Source organism: Schistocerca piceifrons, chromosome 7 (assembly GCF_021461385.2).
Source record: "Schistocerca piceifrons isolate TAMUIC-IGC-003096 chromosome 7, iqSchPice1.1, whole genome shotgun sequence".
NCBI lineage: Eukaryota > Metazoa > Arthropoda > Insecta > Orthoptera > Acrididae > Schistocerca > Schistocerca piceifrons.
The window spans coordinates 250,469,837-250,494,432 of record NC_060144.1 but is presented as its reverse complement, the minus strand read 5'-3'; the positions used below and the strand labels follow the sequence as shown (position 1 = coordinate 250,494,432).

Here is a 24,596-nt window from a genome sequence, read left to right as displayed (position 1 = left end):
ATCATTAAGGATTGCCTTGACCGTCAAAGTTATTGAAGTGATGCTATTTTTGTCCATCGGCTGTACGTGTTGTTAAGGTTCACACTGAAGTGTTCACGAAATAAAGCCATCTCGACTTCACAACCCCTTCCCCTTGTTACAAAAAGGCTTATTTACACATTAAACTATTATTTAGATATACATCTGTAATGGCGAAACTAGAGTGATTCTAATGATTAGATACCTTAAAAATAAAATAAGGAAAAAATTATAAATGCTTCTCATACGTGACTCATTACAATCTGCACAGGCAAACACGTACCGCTTTTCCATCTCGTGGTCGAGGATCTTACCGAGTGGAGACGTTGACAACATCAACCAAGCAGGTATCAACTACTACAACAACCTCATCAACTTGTTGCTGCAGAACGGGATCACACCTCTGGTAAGTGTTCGAAGAACTAACAATAAGGCATATTTCCTTTTTAATCCAAGGGCAAAAATTGTATTATTTTCGACAAGGACAGAAGCTGAAGAATGAATTAAAGTTATTGCGACGACCAGGACATGAACCGGGATCTCCTGCTCACTAGGCAGATGTTCACTAAACTACCGTAGCACCGTGGCTGCCACTGATGTATGGGCTATCCTCCTCCAGTGCCCGCCCTAATACATATTTCACTCCACACTTTCAGCCCATTTCACCTTCTTAAACAGTCAATATTGCCGAGACTTTCAGACATTGGAATAGCATTCCGCCTTTGTACCTAATAGGGAATCTTACCTGTAACTCAAGCATAGGTGATCTGTTGATCTGATTGAATTACATTTTCCTGGAGACAAGTGAGTCTCAACGTTATCTCCGATAAGGACAGAAGCTAAAGCAGTGAAATAAAATTTGTACCATAGGCGGGACGTGACCTCAGCTCTGCTGTTTACTACATACAAAAGCTGGGGTGCTATTCCAGGGTATGAGAGCCTCGACAATACTGACGATTAAGAATGGGGGAAATGGGCTGAAGATGTGAACTGAAGTTCGTATTATGGAGGGAAGTGGAGTAGGTGAGTCAGAGCAGCTGTGATAGCCACATTGCTATGGTGATGTAGTGGTTAGCACGTCTGTCCAGTAAGCTGGGGAGCTGCGTTAAAGTTCTTGCACTAGTAACAGTTATAATTCATCGGTTCAGATTCTATCTTTATTGAAGATAAAGTTGAAGCTCATATGTTTCCACAAAAATGTAATTCCATCAGATCAATAGAAATCATATTGAGTTCGCAGCTACATCATACTTGAAATAGGGCAATTTACAGAAATATAAGTACATGGTGCTACAGGTCTACGCAGAATTCACTAGAGCTACTGGCAGATGGGAGCCTTGTCCCTCGCTGCTACCAGTAGTTCCATTCTTTGTTTCGAATTCTTTTAATGACGTCCTTAATTTTATGTGTTTCTTGAGAAGCATCTATGTAATATTCAGTCTTAAGCCACTTGAAACATACCAAATGAAATCCGTTACACATTATGTTCCCGTTGTGTTTTAATTATAAATTATCCATCTCATCATCTCTGAATGACGGAATGAAACTGTGGAAACTCACTCTTATGTTTGCATACAGTATCTCTGGAATGTAAATAATTTATCTTACCTCTGCTAGAATGCGTCTTGGCTTCCGCTGTATTTATTCCTTTCTTATTGGATCACTAACGGTTTCGTGACACTAAAAGCCACTCCTTCAGGTGAACATAAACTAAAATATTAGAGTGGAAAATCTCGAAATCTTTTTACCCAACATTCGTTGTCAGAACAAAACACCGCTGAAAGCCGTTATGTCATTGAATAAAACAGTCGGATTCCAATATAGTAGACGGGTCCGCTTCCCGATGTCTACCGAATCACAAACAGGGGACGCGGCCGCGTGCTCTGTCATACTCATACCGACCGTTAGCGATGTTTTGTTCTGACTGACAACGAATGTTGTGTAAAAAGGTTCCGAGCTTTTCCGCTCTAATGTTTTAGTCGTATGGTCACCTGAACATGGGGCTTTAGTGCCACGAAACAGGTAGTGATTCAATTATAAAGAACTACATACAGCTGAAGCGGTTTATTAATCCCCAAGAAGACTACCCGTGTCTGTGGTTACCCTACCTGCAAGGTTGTCTACAAGAAGGTTCTGAATCGAAGTCCAGTTCAGGAGATACATTAACTTTCGATGTTTTCTGTAAAAAGTAGCAAGAACCGGAATAGATTCTCACTCGTAGTAGAGAATGATATCTCTGTCTCCAAAGACAACTTGTGCCCCATTAAATCACCAGTGAGGTCTGAATGCACACCTTACTGCATAGTACTCTTTTTCCACCTGATCTTTCACATTTCAGAGAATCACTATCTGCTGCTGTCTGGGTGAAGTCTTCTGTTTTAGCACTCACGATGCCATGTTGTCATTATTGTTTCAATTATTATTAGTATTATTATTATCAGCTGTACATGTTGTTATTGTTATTATTTCTTAACAATGTTATTCTACAAATGACTTCGATCTATCCGAAATACAAATGTCTTAGATACATGGGAAATTGTTTTGAATCAGCTTTTCAAGTATATTACTGACACATCTGTTACTATTTATAATTATTTAAGTAACTGTGACGTAAAAAGTATTATATGAATAGAAATCTGGTCAGATCGATTAGTGGGCCTGAATATCATCATCTCATCTCTTTAAACAGATAAACTAATGAAATAAAAAGATATGAGAAATAGTGAAGGTATGAGATATCGCACGCATGTGAATTATGGCATTGGGAAAAACATATATTGTCAGATACATGAATAAAATCCGTAGGTGGTGCAGTAACAACGAGGAAAACTAACACCTTAGCTCATCATACAGTTTTTCATTTGTGACGCTGGCATTACTCTTACAGAGTGGGTGATCAAACTCAAAGCCCGAATTTTTAACAGAGAAATTTGTACAAATATTTTTATTTGTGACACCGTGTTTACAGATCTTCTTGTTATATTACTCAGTGAAAGGAAGTTACACTCCTGGAAATTGAAATAAGAACACCGTGAATTCATTGTCCCAGGAAGGGGAAACTTTATTGACACATTCCTGGGGTCAGATACATCACATGATCACACTGACAGAACCACAGGCACATAGACACAGGCAACAGAGCATGCACAATGTCGGCACTAGTACAGTGTATATCCACCTTTCGCAGCAATGCAGGCTGCTATTCTCCCATGGAGACGATCGTATAGATGCTGGATGTAGTCCTGTGGAACGGCTTGTCATGCCATTTCCACCTGGCGCCTCAGTTGGACCAGCGTTCGTGCTGGACGTGCAGACCGCGTGAGACGACGCTTCATCCAGTCCCAAACATGCTCAATGGGGGACAGATCCGGAGATCTTGGTGGCCAGGGTAGTTGACTTACACCTTCTAGAGCACGTTGGGTGGCGCGGGATACATGCGGACGTGCATTGTCCTGTTGGAACAGCAAGTTCCCTTGCCGGTCTAGAAATGGTAGAACGATGGGTTCGATGACGGTTTGGATGTACCGTGCACTATTCAGTGTCCCCTCGACGATCACCAGTGGTGTACGGCCAGTGTAGGAGATCGCTCCCCACACCATGATGCCGGGTGTTGGCCCTGTGTGCCTCGGTCGTATGCAGTCCTGATTGTGGCGCTCACCTGCACGGCGCCAAACACGCATACGACCATCATTGGCACCAAGGCAGAAGCGACTCTCATCGCTGAAGACGACACGTATCCATTCGTCCCTCCATTCACGCCTGTCGCGACACCACTGGAGGCGGGCTGCACGATGTTGGGGCGTGAGCGGAAGACGGCCTAACGGTGTGCGGGACCGTAGCCCAGCTTCATGGAGACGGTTGCGAATGGTCCTCGCCGATACCCCAGGAGCAACAGTGTCCCTAATTTGCTGGGAAGTGGCGGTGCGGTCCCCTACGGCACTGCGTAGGATCCTACGGTCTTGGTGTGCATCCGTGTGTCGCTGCGGTCCGGTCCCAGGTCGACGGGCACGTGCACCTTCCGCCGACCACTGGCGACAACATCGATGTACTGTGGAGACCTCACGCCCCACGTGTTGAGCAATTCGGCGGTGCGTCCACCCGGCCTCCCGCATGCCCACTATACGCCCTCGCTCAAAGTCCGTCAACTGCACATACGGGTCACGTCCACGCTGTCGCGGCATGCTACCAGTGTTAAAGACTGCGATGGAGCTCCGTATGCCACGGCAAACTGGCTGACACTGACGGCGGCGGTGCACAAATGCTGCGCAGCTAGCGCCATTCGACGGCCAACACCGCTGTTCCTGGTGTGTCCGCTGTGCCGTGCGTGTGATCATTGCTTGTACAGCCCTCTCGCAGTGTCCGGAGCAAGTATGGTGGGTCTGACACACCAGTGTCAATGTGTTCTTTTTTCCATTTCCAGGAGTGTATAATTAGGCCTCTTCGAGCAGCTCAAACGTATGATATCCAAAAGTGTATACTCAAAACCAATGTCCTTCACATGATCTCCACCACCAACCTCAGCGAAAATGTGTCGATCACTTCTAGTACTAGTTACGGTCTAAATACTTATTAAGAAAATATTGATCTCGTCGTCCGTATCTGACAAGGACAGGAATGACTCAACTAGTCTGATGCTCTCTGGGCATTAGGGGAAGACAAATTGATCTGGGAGTCCTCACAACACATAATTTTTCAGTAACACATAACTGTCAAGAAACGATCATTCTCTTACTTTGTACTAAAATGCAGAAATATGTTACAGAACTGAAAAGAAAGCCTCTTACTTTGTACTAAAATGCTGAAATATGTTACAGAACTGAAAAGAAAGCCATTGTGTATGTTGCTAGAATAATCTTTCTCGTCGGGGATGTCTTTCATTAGTGCTAAATAGAGTCAGCTGCACGAAAGGGCCGCATTACACTCGGTAATTCTATAGTCAGCTTCCTGTCCCTTTGGACATTAATGCATATCCAAAGGAACTTTGCATCGGAGTCAGAATAACACAGGCACTGCAATATAGTATATCTCTGCCTATTCCGGCCAAGCGACTTTCAAGAACAACGTCTGACCCGTTCGGGAATACACATAACTGATGTTCGAGTACAGGTCGTACACGCATGGTTGACGACGTCATGGATGGATACCCAAATGCTCAGGCGACCGTTCGCTATAAGCGGGATATCCGTATTCGAGTCCCAGCCCGGCACAGATTTTCATTGTCGCCATTCCATTCTATAGCTGATGGTTGTCCTTATTCGCAGTTGCGAATGCATTTGATGATTATCGTACAGCACGTGTGTTATTGTTCCTTACACCTGCAGCGTTTTTCAACAACACCAAACGTTTTCTGATATACACTGTGCACTAATATTCTACGCGAATCCCGTAGAATATGGGCGTTCTTACCCCTATTGCTGTTTCCCTACAGAGGAGCGAAATATCCAGCAGTAGAAGAGCGTAAATACGGGCGTACGCACCCCAACTGCTTCCGGCAATCTCGTGAAGTAGATTCACTAGTGAGCCAAGTTTCTTACTTATGCTGCTTCAATGTCACGAACCGACCTAGAGTGACTCCTAGGTACAAAGGGCTGTGTAGTTTTGCGCTACTTCGATTACGTCGAAGTCATTTGTTGCTTCCTTTAAGCTTCCATATTACTTAGGTGAAACGCAGTAACAGTTATATTTCGGTTTCAAATATGTCATCATTTATTGAAGTAATCACTCAGTTTCGTCAGATTGCTTATCAGCACATTCTCACACTGCATAAGGTCTTTACTCTGGGAGTAAGTCTTCTGCATGCGAGATTTTCATGAAGTCCTTGTCTGGCATTTCATGGATATACAAGGTACACAGAATGAAGGCCAGAAGAAGTCGGGTTTCCGTTGATCTGTTGACTGCGACGGCGGCTTGGAGTAGCAAACAATAGAACATTGAAGTTAAAATCTTCTGCGTTGTTAGACCGCATCGTATTTCTACTAAAATGCTGGACGTTTCGACCCCTCTGCTGGGATCTTCCTCAGGATTCTATGGCGTCCACTACTGCTAGAACGTCGATCTCAACAGTGTTCTAGCAGAAGTGGACACCATAGGATCCTGAGGAAGATCGCATCAGAGGGATCGAAACGTCGATCGCGTTAGTAGAAATATGACGCGGCCTAATAACCCAGAAGATTTTAACTTCAGTGACAACGGCCACGAAAGCCTGTAGAATTACATAATAGAACATATTCATAAGGAATGCCCACTGTGAGCATTGACGCTGATATGAGGACTCTACACTGAGTGACTCAGAGTGCTCTGGACGGGTTGTCACATTTGGACATTTCCATTTGATTGTAGATACTTTTGAGTACTTGTAAAATCGTACGATAAATAATAAAATACAGAATCGTCTCAGTAACACAGGTATACAGCTAAGTTGAGACCGTTCTTAGAATTTTAGTTCCAGTAAGTACCTTTTATATTACATTCGTAAGCTATGGAACTTAGAGAAAGCAAACATATTTCCATTTGGCACGTTTTTTCAGGTGACGATGTACCATTGGGACCTCCCCCAGATGTTGCAGTACATCGGGGGATGGCCAAACCCCGTTGTGGCTGACTACTTCGTCGAGTACGCAAGAGTGCTGTTCGATAACTTTGGAGACAGGGTAACATTTTCATACAATATAGGACGTAAAGTCCATATAGAGGTGAACGACCAGTTTTAGCATTTACACACAGAATTTTTGTCAAGATAACAGTTACATCATTTTACAGTTTTCCCTGATGACTCGCTATCATGACGTCATGTCAAAAAGGTAAAACATGAGAGAAGGAAGTATAGTAACGGAAAAAAGTCGCAACATCAAGGAGGAGTTGAGCGACCTAAACGAAATTTGGTAGGCGTGTTTTTACATCTTAAAAATGATATGTTCACATTTGGCGTCAGTCGCATAAGAATGGTGCTCCCAGCGTCGCTGTGAGAATGCAAATTAGGTTTGCTTTAAAGAAACGCTGTAACGGTCGTGAGCGTTAGTTGCTTTTCATACTGGACAAAGTGAATTGATGTTACCGAAGAATGCCTTCAAGGCGACAGAAACGCCATTATCGTTACCTCACTGAGTTTGAACGAGGTCATGTAACATGGTTACTAGAAACGGAGTTTTCTTTCTGCTATATTCCAGAACGACTTGGCAGGATAGTAGCCACTGTACATGATAGCTGGCAGCGGTGCTCACGCGAATGTACGGTCGCAAGAGCACCGGGTTCCGGACGGCCAACCTGGAACTACCGCTACCGAGAGGGAAGACAACAGTCTTAAAAAAAAAAAAAAAAAAAAAAAAAAAAAGGGCTCTGAGCACTATGGGACTTAACTTCTGAGGTCATCAGTCCCCTAGAACTTAGAACTACTTAAACCTAACCAACCTAAGGACATCACACACATCCATGCCCGAGGCAGGAGTCGAACCTGTGACCGTAGCGGTCCAGCGGTTCGAGACTCCAGCGCCTAGAACCGCTCGGCCACTCCGGCCGGCCAATCGTCTTCGGCGTAGGGCTCTGGCGCATCGTAATGAATCTGCAGCACAAATTTTAGCAGTAACTTTAGCAGTAATTGCCACAGCAGTGACACTGTTAAAAATACGTTACTTCAAGGGCAGCTGCGAGCTAGACAGCCTGAAGCGTGGATGGCGCTGTCCCCAAACCACCGCAATGTGGACTTCAGTGGGGTCAAGTGAGAGCTCATTGCACTACAGGGTGGAGGTCTTTTGCGTTTTTTGCTGATTTTTGTACCAGTTATGGCCGAGTGTTGGTTAGAAGGACGCCACTTGAAGGCCCGCAAGCAAACTGTTCGTGTGCTAGACAGACTGGACCTACAACGGCAGTTACAGTCAGGGTTGCCATTTCGTATGGTAGTAGGAGCACTCACGTGCTTCTGTCTGCCAGTGTCAATTCGCGAGGACAATTTGGGATGCTTGGGTTAGGTTGGGTTGTTTGGAGGAAGAGACCAAACAGCGAGGTCATCGGTCTCGTCGGATCATGGAAGGACGGGTAAGGAAGTCGGCCGTGCCCTTTCAAAGGAACCATCCCGGCATTTGCCTGGAGCGATTTAGGGAAATCACGGGAAACCTAAATCAGGATGGCCGGACGCGGGATTGAACCGTCGTCCTCCCGAATGCGAGTCCAGCGTGCTAACCACTGCGCCACCCCGCTCTTACGTGCTTCTCCCGAGCGCCCTGACTGCACATTTGTACGTTAATATGGCGATTGCACCGGTTGTGCCATCCATGAACAGCATTCCAGCAGGGATTCCCAACGGGAATTTACGTCCACATATGGCTGTTGTAATCCAAAAAGCTGTAAGGAGTGTCTACGTATTAAACTGGTCAGCACGATCACCAGTTCTGTCTTCAATCGAGCACATACGGGGCATAATCGAACGACATTCCAGCGTCATTTAAAAACAGCATTAAATGTCCCTGTATTGACAGACCAACTCCAACAGACATGGAACTCCATCCCGCAAATTTACATTCAGCACCTGTAGAACACAATGCATGCACGCTTGCATGGTTGCATTCAGCATTCTGGCGACTACAACGGTTATTAACGTAACAGCTTTACACATTTGCAATGGGTTATCTCGCGCTTACGTTAACCTGTGATTTTGTAATGTTAATCCCTGAAATATGTGACCTAGACAGATTAATTGTCGAAATATAATTGATCTACATTAATCACTTTTTGGGGTTGCGATTTGTTCCGTCAGTTTAATACGATATTAACAACTGGATAGGAAACAGCATTATGCATCGTTAATATCAGCGAAGAAATATGAAAAATATTAATGGGTTTTTCGGCCACTTCTTGGTGAAGCAATTCCATATTTAAAACAAACGAACTGTGGCTTTCTACTACTACTTTGTTCATTTTGAAACGGTTTCCGTCTTATTGGTTCATCATAAGGAAACAACTGAATAGCATCCACAAGAGACTATACTGTGTGGAAATCCAAACGTTAAAAACAATGATTCTGTCAACACAAACAGAATCTATTGGCCATGATATCACGTGAAGAAGTCAGTTTCAGTGATCATATTCTTTTCCATAACCTGGTACCGCAGTTGAACTGCCATTATACATTACAGTGGTTGTTCCTTACAATTTTCAGTGCAACGTTCATACATTTTGTATATTCACACAAGTGTTTTCGTTACGTAATGAAATTGTTGTTTGGTTAAAAGGGGTTGATTTGATGGTCGCTGTTTTATTTTCTGCAAGAATGGGTATGTATTTCGTAAGCAGCCACGGCCCCAAAATGTCAGTTTCCGACCAAACAGCGCTAACTGAACGCGCTTGGCTCATAACAAGAGTGATGAGAGGTCGATTCGATATTTCGTACTTAATATTATGGCCAAAGATTTACATCTGTTCAAATTCATCTATTTAATCGTATGGCTAGGGCCCCCCGTCGGGCAGACCGTTCTTTCAATGTGACGCCACTTCGGCGACCTGCAGTCGATGAGGATGATGATGAGGACAGCACAACACCCAGTCCCTGGGCGGAGAATATTCCCCGACCCAGCCGGGAATCGAACCCGGGCCCAGAGGATTGACAATCTGTCACTCTAACCATTCAGCTAGCGGGGGCGGACGTCTGTTCAAAGTCTTTCTGTAACTAATGTTTGGTTTACTGAGCACAAGTCTCTCTCGTGGACGCTATTCAGTTATTCCCAGTAAGCCGAAACACGGTTCCAAATAAACACATTAGTATAGCAAGAAAAGCAGTTGGCTTGCTTATCAACATGGTATATGAAAGACGTAGACACAACGTATCTTGTCAAAACATACAAATCAGACAACTGCACAAATTGAATATAGTGGCAAATAACTGAGGCAAAATCAGACAGCACCCTGGCGACACTAGAGTCACGTTACAGACAGCCATCCTCCAGACTACTAAACCGATGGTGCACTTGTCCACTGCAGTAGACGTTAATGTCGCTTCCTTGGCGTTATTAATCATTCCTGACGCTGAAAATGCACGCAGTTCACTCCAGTGAATATTCTCTACTGTGTGCTGTGCTCTGCCAATATTTGCAGCCCTCAGGACGATTAAAAATTTAAATTGAAATAAATGAGCCCTCGGTCACAATTTTTTGTCTTATTTACCAGGTTTCAACACTTCCAAGAGTGCCTTCATCAGAATTTAGGTATTCCTTTCCAAATTTTTGTGACTAAAGCCCTTCTGGTATGTTATTTATTTTATACGTGACATGTAAGTACCGTCTCTGTCTTGTATTGTTAGTCAGTACTTAAATTTTTTTATATAAAATTTTTTTTTCTTCCCATAAATTTGTAATTATGTTATAGATCCCTTTAAATGTCTAAATTCTGATGAAAGCCCTCTTAGAAGTGGTCAAACCTGGTAAATAAGACTAAAACATTGTGGCCGAGGGCTCATTTGTTTGAATTTTAATTTATAAACGGTCACTAAACCAAGCAGCCGTGTTCAAAACTGATTAAAAACACCAAAGAAGCGACATTAACAGCTTTCCAGTGCTGTGGACAACGGCACCACAGGGTTAAACAAATAAGCTTAGGGACAAGATAACATGACACGGATATTTCATAAATTAAAAAATACGTCAACAATATTAAGTCTTCATTATATAGAGTGCAGATAGTCTAATGTAATTTATTGTTAATTATCTAATGAAATGAATTTTTTCAATGAAGCTACCTCACCGATTCCACGGGGAACATCCTCATTTCGTATCAGTCCTCTTAAGTTTCAACATCTTTCTATAGCATCAAATCTACAAACGGTTCCATTCTCCTCATTTGCGTTATTCTCAGGCTGAATTTAATTTCCATGGAATGCTGTGTAGCAAACACACATATTCAGAATTCTCTTTCTTAGAATAATGCCTGTGTTTCATAAACTAGTAGACATCTTTTATCCAAGAAATGCCTTCTTTTCCTGTGCTGTTTTTCTTTTAATCACCTCCTTGCCCTGTCCAACAAGAATTATTTTGCCTCTAAAGTAGCAGAATTCCTTCACTACGTGTACTTCAAGGCCACCAATACTAATACTACGTTCAGCGCCACTGTCATCTACGTTACTCCTCATTACTTTCGTCTTTCTTCGGTTTACCCTTAATTCATATTTTGTGCTCAGATGTCTGTTCATTCCAGGCTTCCTATAATTCTTCCTCACTTTCATTTAAGTTAGAAGTAACATCAACAAATGTTGCATTGAGTTCATTTCACTCTGCATTTTAATCCCACTCGAAAAATTTTCTTTTATTTCCTTACTTTCTTGTTTTTTGTACAGACTGAACATTGCTTCTCTGCCTTGCACCTCTTTTAATTGAAGCCCTTCGTTGTTGGTCTTATAGTCCTTCTTACACATATTTCACATAACGTGCATTTGGTGGCTATTCTCCAATATTTCCAAAAAATGCATGGATACTTTCATTAGTCTTTGTATTTGGGCCTCTCTGTTCGTGCGGTACTAGGGAAGGCGATTGATTAGCATTATGGATCTTATGTTTGTAAAGGTCATACCACTTCTTCTACTGCGTTGTTCCAAATCATTAATTCTGTTGCTTTCGCTGCTGCATTTTTAGCATTCAGGTAATTCACTAAACATCTGCTTGTGTAGTTCAGTCGCTTCCTGATACGAAACTCGTAACGCTCAGTGGGGCTGCTCTTTTGTGCACAGGTAAAGTGGTGGATCACGTTCAATGAGCCGGCTGCGTTTTGCTACGGCTACGCCAACATGTATTCGCACGCTCCCAGTATGCCGAACCCAGGAATCGGTGACTACCTCACGGCACACACCGTCCTCAAGTCGCACGCACGGGTCTACCATCTGTACCAGGACCAGTATAAGGCGACGCAGCAAGGTGAGTATAAGTCTCGCACGCGTATAAATTAAGCACAGCCTTCACTATCCGATTTCACATGTAGACTAAATTTCTTTCTTGGGAGGTCAGTTTCTACCTGACACGGGTCAGGTTAAAGGAAGGGTCTCACTGGCTCTTCTGCACGGGATTTTGGCCAGAGTGAGAGCTGAGAATGCAACGATCTCTAACATGGCAGAACACTTGCCCGCGAAAGGCAAAGGTCCCGAGTTCCATTCTCGGTCCGGCACACAGTTTTAATCTGCCAGGCAGTTTCACACCAGCGCACATTCCATTGCATAGTGAAAATTCCATTCTGGAAAAATTCCCCAGGCTGTGGCTAAGCCATGTCTCCGCAACATCCTTTCTTCCAGGAGTACTAGTTCTCAAGGTCTGCAGGAGAGCTTCTGTGGAGTTTGGAAGGTAGGAGACGAGGTACTGACGGAATTATAGCTGCGAACACAGGTCGTGAGTCGTGCTTGGGTAGCTCAGATAGTAGACCACTTTCCCGCGAAAGACAATGGTCCCGAGTTCGAGTCTCAGTCCAGCACGTAAATTTAGTCTGCCAGGAAGTTTCATAGCAGCGCAATCTTCGCTCCAGACTGAAAATTTCATTCTGGAATCCTTTGTATCAGTCGCTATGGTTGCCTCAAGATTGACGTGATGATTCGTAAGCGCTATAAAGCATTGAATCTGAAGTTGTTTCCATACTTATTACAGGACACTGATGTAAGTGATAGTGACTTGTAAATATAATCGTTTACCATTCTTGGAATGGTGCGCCTCCATCGCTTTGTACCCTTCGTTACCCCAGTAGTGAACAATAAATTGCTACTTTTGTTCAGTAGATACGTACAACAAAGTGCTGTTTTCGGTTCAGCAGAGATTCAATAACTCGTCTGCAACGCGACTACAGGACCGCTGACATCAACAACCGGAATTTGCGAACCGCGCCCGCATTGAAAACCCACGTGTCGTCACGCCTCCGCGGCGCACAGCGCGACGAAGAAGACTAACGTCAGTCCGTGACGTGTGCTACGGACCACCATCCAAACCGCGACTTCCCTGAAGATGACGAGGACAATATATAGGTTTATCTAACATATCCCAGCACCCACTGCATGAGAACCAGTCGTATTTCAGTAGTTCTAAAACTTCAATCCTTAACCCTTGATACCTCGTGTGATGTGTGACTAAATATTTATGTCTCCTTTGCGATCTTTGCACACAGGTACACTTCGTTTTTGTTTGTGCGGTTGACTATATATTGCTGTGTTTCGTCAAGCTCTGTAGTGATGGGAACAGTGATTTGTACACAGAGTATAGAACCGATTTCTCAGGTCGTTTCGTTCATCATCAAACCTGATTAATCCATTCTCTCTCTGCCAAACATTCTACAAACGAGTCAAATGTTACAGGTTATGTTGGCATCACACTGGACAGCAACTGGTTTGAGCCGTCAACCGACTCCGCAGAAGACCAAGAGGCCTCCGAACGCTCTCTGCAGTTCCAGGTATAGTTACAATTTCCTCGTTTTAGCTACAGGATGCAAGGATATTGTCATTTATATTTGCAGACTGACGCACACAGAGAGCTGCCATGTGAGATATGAAACTACACGCAGCACCGTTCAGACACCAATTCTCAAGTCCCGCGCTATTACAGACCCACACATTCATATGATGGATTCTGAAGCCGCACTGTGGCGTACCATTTAAGGAAACACGCAGTTCAGTACTTTAATAAAAATCCCCTTTTGCTACTAATTAGTGATGGGATGTATCGATAATGACATGTGATCGAGAAATTTCTTGAGAACCAAAAAAGAATCGGACACACTCCCTAGGAACGCGAATTTTCATCGGTACATTCCGATGCTTAGCAGAAGCCTAGGATGTTCGTGGCGTACAATTATCTGCTTTACTTTATCCGTGCAGCGAGGGATTTTCGTAGCAAACCTGTCAGGTGATTTAGAAGACAGTGGATCTGAAGGGATGTGATTCACCATACTTGTAAATAGGTAGGATAACATGCCGATTTACTCCCCTATCCTTCGCCTGTCTGGGCTTCTGCAATTAGCTAGTGACTGACGGAATTTTCTTGCGCGTTCTCTCAGCATTTATGACTGTCATTGGCCTACCTATCTACAGTTAAATACCAATACCAAATACTAAACCCCATCTGGTATGTTCTTAGTATTAACATCAGTGTGTACCTGATATGCCGCAAAGTCTGTCTTGCAATAGTATTGTATTATTATGGTATTTAAGTGGTTCCTGTGAGCGGTCTGGTGTTCGGCAGTTGTGAGCACAAGCTGCTTGTCAGAGATGCGGCATCTGCACAAGATTAATTCTACGAGCTGTTCGACACCTTGTAGATGTACAACACCACAGAACGAGACTATCAATGATAACTACTCACGATGCTTATTGCAGATGCAGGTGATGTTTAATTACCAACAAATAAACCCCCAAAATTCATAAACGAAAGGAATGAAACACTTATCTTTCCTGGTTAATCAAAAAATGTTACGGATAATGATACTTGTTTTACACCGCAACGCCGACGCAGCAACTGCACAGTTCAAGCGCATAGAGCCGTATGATATCTATTTAGCGCCTCATCAAATTGTTGTAGAACAGAAATACGCTTATATTCGTTAAATTTAGTCCTTCACTTATTGATTAAAAAATAATGCGATTCACAGATCAAGGGAAATTATACTAACAATTCACTTTGTCATCGATAATGAAATCACTGTGCATGGATTTGCAAATAGAAATAAATATCTAGTCATGAGACTAAATTCCTGCCTATACTGAATGAACAAATTCTGAAGACATCTGAATGCTATATGGAAGACTGATACTCAACAAGCCAATAATCTTTCAAAATCTGAGCAGTACACAAATGCAATTATACTGGAGAAGATACACTGGCAACCCCAATACAAGAAGTCCACTACAAAAAGGAGATACGCGTCGTAAAATAAATACGAAAATCGTGAGTTACCCAGAGCAAAATCAGTGCAAATGCTGACCCCCCCATAGTCAATAAAAAATAATAGCGAAAGAAGCGCCTTGTTAGGAGGGACACCTCGTGGTATCTCCGCGACGAGACGTCACCAGAACGGCGAACGCTACGTCACTGAACGCCACTCTGATTGACCTCTCCTATGTTCTTCTCTACTCCTACCCACTGCAGGTGGAGGGGAGGAATCCCGAGTTTTGACATCGTGACCTTCGAGAATTTCTCTTCACATTTAAAATCACAAGGGAAGGCCACAGAATTTCCTCCAAAAGCCCTGTAGGTTTTGGTACTGGACGGGCTTTCACACCAATTGACTGTAAATTCGTCTGGGAGTAAAATGCAGCTTGTTCTTACACTGCATACAATAGTTTGGCGGTGGCTGTTTCTCTGCGTGTATTTCTAGGAAACGCCAACGGCGTTTGTGACTACCACCACCGACCACTTCAATTCCACACCGCTCTGGAAAGGTGACTTACGTTACCCCGCCCTCTAAAACCCACTCCTCGGCCAACCAACGTCCTAAGCTTGCAATAGGCGTTTCTCACCATGTTCCAGTAACGGGAAATTTAACGAGCTCAGTACTCCAGACTTCAATCACCCAGTTCCTCCGTTCAGAAAATTTCAGAAGTAAAACAGCAATACCTATATTTTCCGTCGCTTAGCGACATGTGACTAACGAGTTACGTCACTGTATGACTTGCTTAACAATCTGTCCAGTGAAACAATCCAAATATGTACAGAAAAGCGCGAAATTAAAACTATGTTGCCGCAGCGCTGTAAAAATGCAAATTTCTCAGCCGTGATAGCCTGTCACGCCCACCAAAAGATAGTGTGTCGTCTAGAAACTTCTTAACTCTGCTGCCCCTGTCTTTTTGTCACTAGTTTTAATTCCTGAAGATGATTTCAGTGAAAATCATGAATATTTGCAATCACTTGACACTGCCTCAAAACAGGATGGAAGCCAAACACGAAAGTATCCGTGTTAGAGTTTAATTCCTTATTACTGTCTCAAAGTGAAATATGACGACTGTGCGTATCCTTTCAGAGAGGGGTGGACACTGGAAGATCGAGAGCAATGCTCCCATGAACAGCTACATACTGAGACTAATGTCAACCCAGACTTGTAGTAGTCTCATTCGTGAGCCTCATCTCTATAAACGTAGGTCCATGAAGTATCTCTCCAAGCTGCGAAGACATTTTAAGAACATCTTTGAGAGGAGCATACCAGTAAAATGGAAGCACCGTAGCCACTGGAAAGAATCAAAGAGGAAAACTGGAAATATCTAAAGGGGAGCAGGTGGTCGAGTCACGAATTCCCATAACAAGCCTGAGTGCGTCAGATCAAACTCCAGCAACAAAGCTACAAGAGAGGCGCTGTGCGATACCGAGAGGCTTACGATTAAAATCTGAAAGAGTACACGCCAAGAATAATTGCGCTACATATTAATTTTTTGCGTATAAAGACTATGAAATGACCATGAGAGCAAAAGGAGACATTCATTATGTCCATTGTGAATGGTGAACTGTAACTGTGATTTAAATTGACAATTTATGTGGGTGTAATATGCCACCACTAGCTTGTTGAATTTAATGAAATTTATTGCAACAGTAACTAGTTTTAGAGCCACTGCAGACTCACCTTCAGATGGAGATTTTGCAGGAACATTATTTTCTGGACGATTTGGAGCAAGGCCCTTTCATCGCGGTGATTGCGCTGCCTCGTGGTATCCATGATAAATACGTTCCGATAATGTACGTTTTAGCCATCTTACACACACACAAACACACACACACACTCGGGCGAGTGCGCGCACACACACACATACACTGACACACACAATGTATTTAGTTGCACTGTTATGTCGAACCAGACCGGAACTTCATATAAACGTTGTTCATTTAATGAAACCCTATGAATAGTTACATGCACCTCAGTTATTGTATACTTACTTTTTTTTTTGTAAAATACATTGTGCGTTTCGAGTTTCATGACATACTCTTCACCTTTGAGGGTCCCTTCACTGTAGATCTGTGGAACCAAAGTACATCTAATCCCAGTATCTATGGATTATACATTTTTCATCGTTTCACAATGTGTAGCCCATTGTAAAACCGTTTGATTCATTCTGTTAAACAACTGGAACTGCGTATATGCTGGGGAAAACATAAGGTTCACACAACTCACCTTGATGTTTATAGTCTCTTCATATAGCCAGACGAGGAGATGCCAGTTATGCTGTGACCTCAGAAGAATGGTCTGGGAATCCCTTACCCTTCACTTACAGTACAAAGACTGACGGAACAACGAATTTAATTGGATTCGCGGTGTTACATCACGGATATATACCAGTAAGAGTGCTTGAATTTGTGAGTGTATTTCAGTTATCTTATTGCTTCCTTTTCTGTATTGTCTCATATGATAAAACCATCTAGACTTGGGCATCAAGAAAGATCCCCCATTTCATTCCATGCTGAGGTGCTGTTCCAGTATAGTTGCAGAGTCTCACCAATGCTGTTTGAGTTTAGGGGAAATACGGAGTTGGCTGAAGCCTGAATGGAAATTTGAATTGAGGAGGGAGTCATGCCATTGTAAACTGCGTAGATGTGCAAAGCCACTATGCCAGGGTGGCGCAGTGTTTAGCTCATCTGCCAAGGGAGCAGGAGACGCAGTTTCGAATCCTGACCTCGGTATAGATTGTTTTGCTTCTGCTTCAGTCTTCGTATATACTCGTACATTAAAAGTTTCTAGTGCTTCTCCACCATGTGATCTCATCTTATGGAAAACCAGGGAAAGGCATCATTAGAGCGTTCAACCTCATGTGACGCTTAATTTTTAATGCGCATTTTATTCCTTTTTGTTCAGCGCTTGATTTGTTATTACGTACAACAGGATTATATAGTTATTAACTGGTGTTATCTCTGGTATCATCTCTTCAGTTTCTGATTGGACGACATGATTTCACGCAGTTTCAGAGGTAACAAAAAAAAAATGTTTTAACAACGAGTTTTTAATGACAAGCTGAACGTTGTCGTCTCATTGGCGTTGTATTTACAATAAAGCTGAGAGCAAGTATCGATTAGCTTCTGATATTCATAATGGTGTCTCCTCCTGACGCAGCTGGGAGAGTTCGCGCACCCCATCTTCAGCTCGGACGGCGACTACCCTCCGGTGATGCGGCAGCGGATAGACGCCAACAGCGCTGCAGAGGGAAGACCACGTTCCAGGCTGCCCTCTTTCACCGCCGATGAGGTCGCCTACATCAAAGGTGAGCTTGCTGCTTCGTAATTACGCGGTGCGTGCGTTTACAGCTAGAACTGTGTATCAGTGCTGATATTGATATACCCTATCTGATCAAAACTATCCGGATACCTATTACTGGACAATATACTGAGGTGATGGAAGTCATAGGATAGTGATATGCACATATACAGATGGCGATAATGTCGCGTTCCCAAGGCATTCAAGTTGTACTCTGGTGGTCCATGTGAAAAGCTTTTCGACGTGATTGTGGCCACACGACGGGAATTATGAGACTTTGAATGGTAGTTGGAGCTAGACGCGTGGAACATTCCTTTTCGGAAATCGTTAGGAAATTCAGCATTCCGAGATCCACAGAGCCACGGCTGTGCCGAGAATACCGAATTTCAGGCAGTACCCGTCACGACGGTAAACGCAGAGGCCGACGGCCTTCAGTTAACGATCGAGAGTAGCGGCGTTTGCTTACAGTTGCCAGTGCTAACAGACAAGCAACACTGAGTGAAATCAATGTTGGACGTACGACAAACGGATCTGTTAGGACAGTACGGCGGGATCTGGCGATAATGGACTTTGGCAGCAGTGCCGTTAGTAACACCTCCACATGGCCTGCAGCGCCTCTCCTGGGATTGTGATCATATCTGTTGGACCCTAGGCGAATGGAAAATCGTGGCCCGGTCATGTGAGTCCTGATTTCAGTTGATGGTGGGATTCGAGTGTGGCGCAGACCCCACGAAGCCATGGACCCCAGTTGTCAACAAGATACTGTGCAAGCTGGTGGTGGCTCCATAATGGTATGGCCGTATTTACTTGGAATGGACTGGGTCCAACTGAACCGATCACCGGCGGCAAATGGTTATGTTCGGCTACTTGGAGACCAATTGCAGCCGTTGAAGGATGGAATTTTTGTGGATGACAATGTGTCAGAATTTTTCACGTTTGTTTGATGAGCATTCCGGACAATTCGAGAGAATATTTTGACCATCCAGATCACCCGACGTGAATCACATCCAATATTTATGGGACATAATCGAGAAGTCAGTTCGTGCACAACATCCTGTAGCAGGGATACTTACTCAATTATGAAAGGCTACAGAGGGGTCCAGCCCACGTCGAATCGTTGCACTACGCCGAGCAATAGGAGGTCCGACACGATATTAGGAAGTGTTTCACAACTTTCGTCACGTCAGTCTAATGTGAGATGTATCTACCCTTCGCCTCTATGCACACTTGAATTCAGTTGATAAAACTTTCAATGACCTGGAGGAATGGCAGCTCGTCCTTCATCATGAGACGAAATTGTAGAAGGCAGTCTTGCTGCACTTTGGGGTCTGGAGAAAAGTCGACGTGCTAACTCATCTCAAAGGTGTCACAGGGGGTTCATGTTGGGACTATGCGCAGGCCAACCCATTCCAGATGTGTTATTGTCCACAATCCATTGTCTTACAGATGCACTTTCTGACAGCGTGCCTAATCGTCTCGTAAATTCTTCGTTTGTGTGGTCACTGTGTACATAGTTGCTTTATAATTCTTGAGGGCATTTTTGTTCTGTCGTTGCAACTGCAAAAATATGTGATTTTTTCACCAGGCGAGTTTCGCTTTATTAAGTTAAAGCATCATCAGTGGTCTGTAATTAAGTTATTTACGTTTTGACTTACTTTTTAGATCGTAAAACAGTTCGTTAGGAATAGGCTGACTTGTACTTACGGTAATTTTTCAGAAATCAGCCGCAAAATATTATAGGAGTAAACGAAAGGGGCGGGTGGACAATAATAAAGCAAGCAAATAATCCTAATAAACACAGATCCCAAAGTCAACTGTTTCCCCGATATGACGTACGCGCAAGTGCAGGTGTGCCATTATTAACCACTGTTAATGTCACGACACTATTATCGAGAGAACAGCAAGCGCCCTGTCCACTTGTAGCATTTGCAGTGGTTTTCGTGGTCCCATATACATTTTAAAATGAAAAACGGGCTATATATATTAAATACTGCCGATCACGTCTTTCATGCAACGATCAGTGTCCACAGAAACTGTTTGTCTGTTTCCCGTTAGGAGCGAAGTGTTTTCTTAAAGCGGAATTTCACGTGTCCATTCTATTCATTGGTCCAAATTAGTCCAGTGCGATATTCGTTTTATCAACATGTGTTAATAGAAGTAGTAAAACACGAAGAATAATCAGTACTCCAGCAGTGAGAACGCCACCCTGGTCCGCGCTGACTGCAACCGCAACTGAGTCGCTGCTGAATTGCTGTTTATTTTTCGTGTTTTCGTGTTTAAAACGTATTGCTAAAATGAGTGTTGTACTATCGTAATGTGAAACCGCTCATTCGAATCGACACTAAAATCCCACTTTAAAATTCATTTTGCTCGTAACTGTAAACAAACCCAGACTTTCTGTCAGCGCTGTGCATCGTACGAAAGACTTGATAGGCAGCTGACTACAGCTAAACATCGCAAAAACTAAATTGCAAATATCTGGCGAAAAACCAGAAAAAAACAAGCTTGACGACTTTAGGAAAGACACACTGTACAGATTATGTATTCGTGTAGTGTATCCGGTTTCCATACAAGTGTATAAAATTACTACACAGTTACTGATGTACGCGTGTGACCTCTAGTGTGATGCAACAACCTCATTGTGATCTACAGGAACGTCCGACTTCTTCGGTCTCAACCACTACGCCACATCGCACGCCAGGAATAAAGTGGTTGGTGCCGTTCCGTCCAAGGAGTATGACACTGGCGTTGAGCTGTACCTCAACCAGTCTCTCCCTCACGCCGCCACTGAGTGGCTAGTGGTATGCTGTTTTCTTACTTTTTTATTTTAAATCTATTAAACTGACATTACTCTATAGGTAATTAATGTTGTCGCACGGTTGTCTGTAAATTCTTCAACCACGTTTATGAGTGTCATGTGAACGATGGGTAAAATAGTTTGCGTCGTGCAACAAGCAGATAGATATTTTGTCACTCTTCAGGTGAAATAGGACACATGGAAGCTAAAACTGAAATAGTATGTCTCTGCCATATCAAAGGAAGCATGTGGTTTTCATCAGCCCAAACATGTGTTGTGGATGTTTGTAATATCGTCTCGAATGAAGCGTGTTTTGCAAACTAAACTACCTAGAGACCAGGTTTTAAAATCCAACGGTAACAGAACTAAATACTTTAGTAAAATGTTACCTACAAGCACTGAACCAGATGGCGCAGTACATCTACGAGCGGGATCCAATAAGCAGTGCATGACATTTGTTTCTGAAAGTAGGTTTGTTTTATTCAAAATTCCAACTCACCATATTATTCCCCACGCTTTCGGCCAAAAAACCATTCCTTCAGTCCGATGGCATTACGCCGCCTTTGCTACCTTATTGGGAGGACATACACGACTGCATGGTTCCACTCTACTGGTCGACGTCGGAGCCAACATCTTGCCGCAAGAATAGGCTCCCCATTATCCACGCACTTCTTCCCGCAGAGGCTAGCCTAAAAATGGCTCTGAGCACTTTACATCTGAGGTCATCAGTCCCCTAGAACTTAGAACTACTTAAACCTAACTAACCTAAGGACATCATACACATCCATGCCCGAGGCAGGATTCCAACCTGCGACCGCAGCGGTCGCACGTTTCCAGAATGAAGCGCATAGAACCGCTCGGCCACATCAGCCGACGAGTGCAGCCTACACTGCGCTAAACAGACGGTGCTTCGTTACTGTTTACGGTCTTCTGTTACGCGGTGAGGAACTCAGAGGGCACACAACTATGGTTACCTCAGCTGGTGGACGTGTGTGTCAGTTCTACCAATAGAGGCATTAAGCTATGCAATGAGGTATTTTACTGTGATTCGTTGATCACCTAGAATGAGAATGTCCACACGTTCCAACAAAGCAGGAGTCACACCTGTGTGCGGCCTGTCGGCACGTGGGAGATCGAGTAGGCTTGTGCGACATTGTTGCGATAGTAACAGACACTTCGCCCAACGACTCACCGTGCTTTCTTTCACGGCCAGGTCTCTGAAGCGCCTATGAATATCTGCGATGCTCTGGTTTTCCACCAAAAGAAATTCAGCGACATGGAAAGCATCTCCGTTACAGACGACATTTCGAAATCTACGCGTAGTGCATCATCCTATCGGGAATTTATGAAACTATAGATGGTAAAGCGGGATATTCCACAATGTCCCACAGCAAATTGCGCAGCTTTTCAATCGAAACTGACCAAGGAAAAAACTGTGCAGCATTACATATTTAACCCCGCTCGTGCGTCTACATACAACTCCACAAGCCACTATATGATGCAAGACGGGGGTGTCTTGTACCACGTCATTTCCTTTTGTTTCCCACTGGAAAACGGAACTTTAGTACGAACATGATATCTTTTATTTTGCCTTCGCGGTCCTCGCGCGAGTGTATTTTGGTGATAGTAGAACAGTTTTACAATATGTAACAAATGCCAGTTGTCTAAATATCCTGAAAAGTCTTTTGCGAGGAGAACGTCTTCAACCTTGCTGAGATTCTCATTTGAGATCACCCAATATTTCCGTAATACCCGTATGTTGATCGAACTTACCGTTAAATAACCTAGCAGTACGGCCCAGCCAGAAAAGGGACTCGTATTCGAGAGTAGGACCCATCAAATATCCGCCTGCCCATCCAGTTCTGTATGTTCCGTGATTTCCCTACACCTCTTAAGGCAAATGCAAGAAAGGCCTTGACGCTGCTCACTCTTTTTCCCATCCTCCCCGTGAATGTGCTCCTTGTCTAACGACGCTATCATTGACGGGATGTTCAATATTCCTCTCTTCTTCTCTTTATATGGCTGTTGTAGTCTCAAAGACACAGATAGTGGCATCTCCATGCCGCAGTCTAGAGGACAAAGCAGGTTATTTGATGTTATAGAAACACTAGATCGGTCATATATTTATCACTTAGCGTACAACTGCCTACTTTGCCGTTTTACATTCAAGCAGACAGTTATTATGTCATTGGAGGAAGATGTAGGGACAGTTGATTCACGTGTGTACACGACTACGTTTAATATCCAACAGTAGCAATACTTCATACTTTATAAAAATGTCTTCTTCGTAACAGTAACAAATATTCGCGGAATGCAGTGGATTGTCTCTCGAGAATACTACAATGTGGACCTATGTCAGTAAATATAATAAAATGGAACACCTCACGATCTTATTTCTTGCATGGCTACCAGTTTCGGTGCTTCAATACACCATCTTCTTATCTCCAGTCGTATACAACTTGGTATTTCTTACAGGTAGTATGTAAAACCAGTTCATAGATGTTGCCCATAGATGAATGATGTATACGATTGGAGTTAACCCCCTCAGCATCAGTTAAGGCCTGGAGATGGTGTACTGAAGCACCGAAACTGGTGGCAATATACTAAATAACATCGTGAGAACGACTGTAAGTGTTCCATTTTATTATGTAAGTGAACGGCCGAACTTGCACAAACCACTAATAAGAACAACGGACATACAAAACAAGTTATCTGTAAAAGTCAGCTGAACATGCAGCTATTACTTATTTACATCTTGACAAATGAAGATCAGCAATAGCTGTTAAACAATTACTTATTGTAACAAACGTCTTCGCAGCTTGTAGCTGCATTCTCGGGTATACATCATCAATTAATATAAAATCCAGATCAGGGTTAAATGGACAACTGAACGCTCTGAGACAAATCGAGGGAATGTTGGGTCGTCCATCTTACATTGATCTTGATTTTATATGCATTGGTTACATATACCTGAGGATGCAGCTATAAGTTGGAAAACAGGTCGTCAATACAGGACCATTTAATAGCTGCTCCGGCTCTTTGTTTTATTTACTTATTTCTTGAGTCATCAGTCTTCTGACTGTTTTGATGCGGCCCGCCACGAACTTCTCTCCTGTGCCAACCACTTCATATCAGACTAGCAACCTACGTCCTCGATTATCTGCTGGATGTATTCCAGTCTCTATCTTCCTCTACAGTTTTTGCCTTCTACAGCTCCATCAAATACCATGGAAGTCAGTCCATGATGTCTTAACAGATGTCCTATCATCCTGTTCCTTCTCCTTGTCAGTGTTTTCCACATACTCCTTTCCTCTCCGATCCTGCGCAGAACCTCCTAGTTCCTTACCTTATCAATCTGCCTAATTTTCAACTTTCGTTTGTAGCATCACATCTCAAATCCTTCGGTTCTCTTCTGTTCCGATTTTTCCACGGTCCACCTTTCACTAGAACACAATGCTGTGCGTATATTCTCAGAAATTTCTTCCTCAAATTAAGGCAAATGTTTGATACTATTACACTTCTCTTGGCCAGGAAAGCCCTGTTTCCCAGTACTGGTCTGTTTTTGATGTCCTTCTTCCTCCGTCCGTCATTCCTTATTTTGCTG

At 43.3% G+C, this 24,596-nt stretch overlaps 1 protein-coding gene across 1 annotated transcript in view; it reads left to right on the top strand.

Moving 5' to 3' along the window:
- Positions 1-24,596, top strand: part of LOC124805600 (myrosinase 1-like) — a 61,109-nt gene that overhangs the window by 16,028 nt on the left and 20,485 nt on the right. The window contains exons 3-8 of the mRNA XM_047266167.1: positions 290-424; positions 6,546-6,668; positions 11,726-11,909; positions 13,325-13,419; positions 18,055-18,202; positions 20,848-20,996. Of these exons, the coding sequence (XP_047122123.1) occupies positions 290-424; positions 6,546-6,668; positions 11,726-11,909; positions 13,325-13,419; positions 18,055-18,202; positions 20,848-20,996 (834 nt within the window). The remainder of the gene's footprint in view (positions 1-289; positions 425-6,545; positions 6,669-11,725; positions 11,910-13,324; positions 13,420-18,054; positions 18,203-20,847; positions 20,997-24,596) is intronic.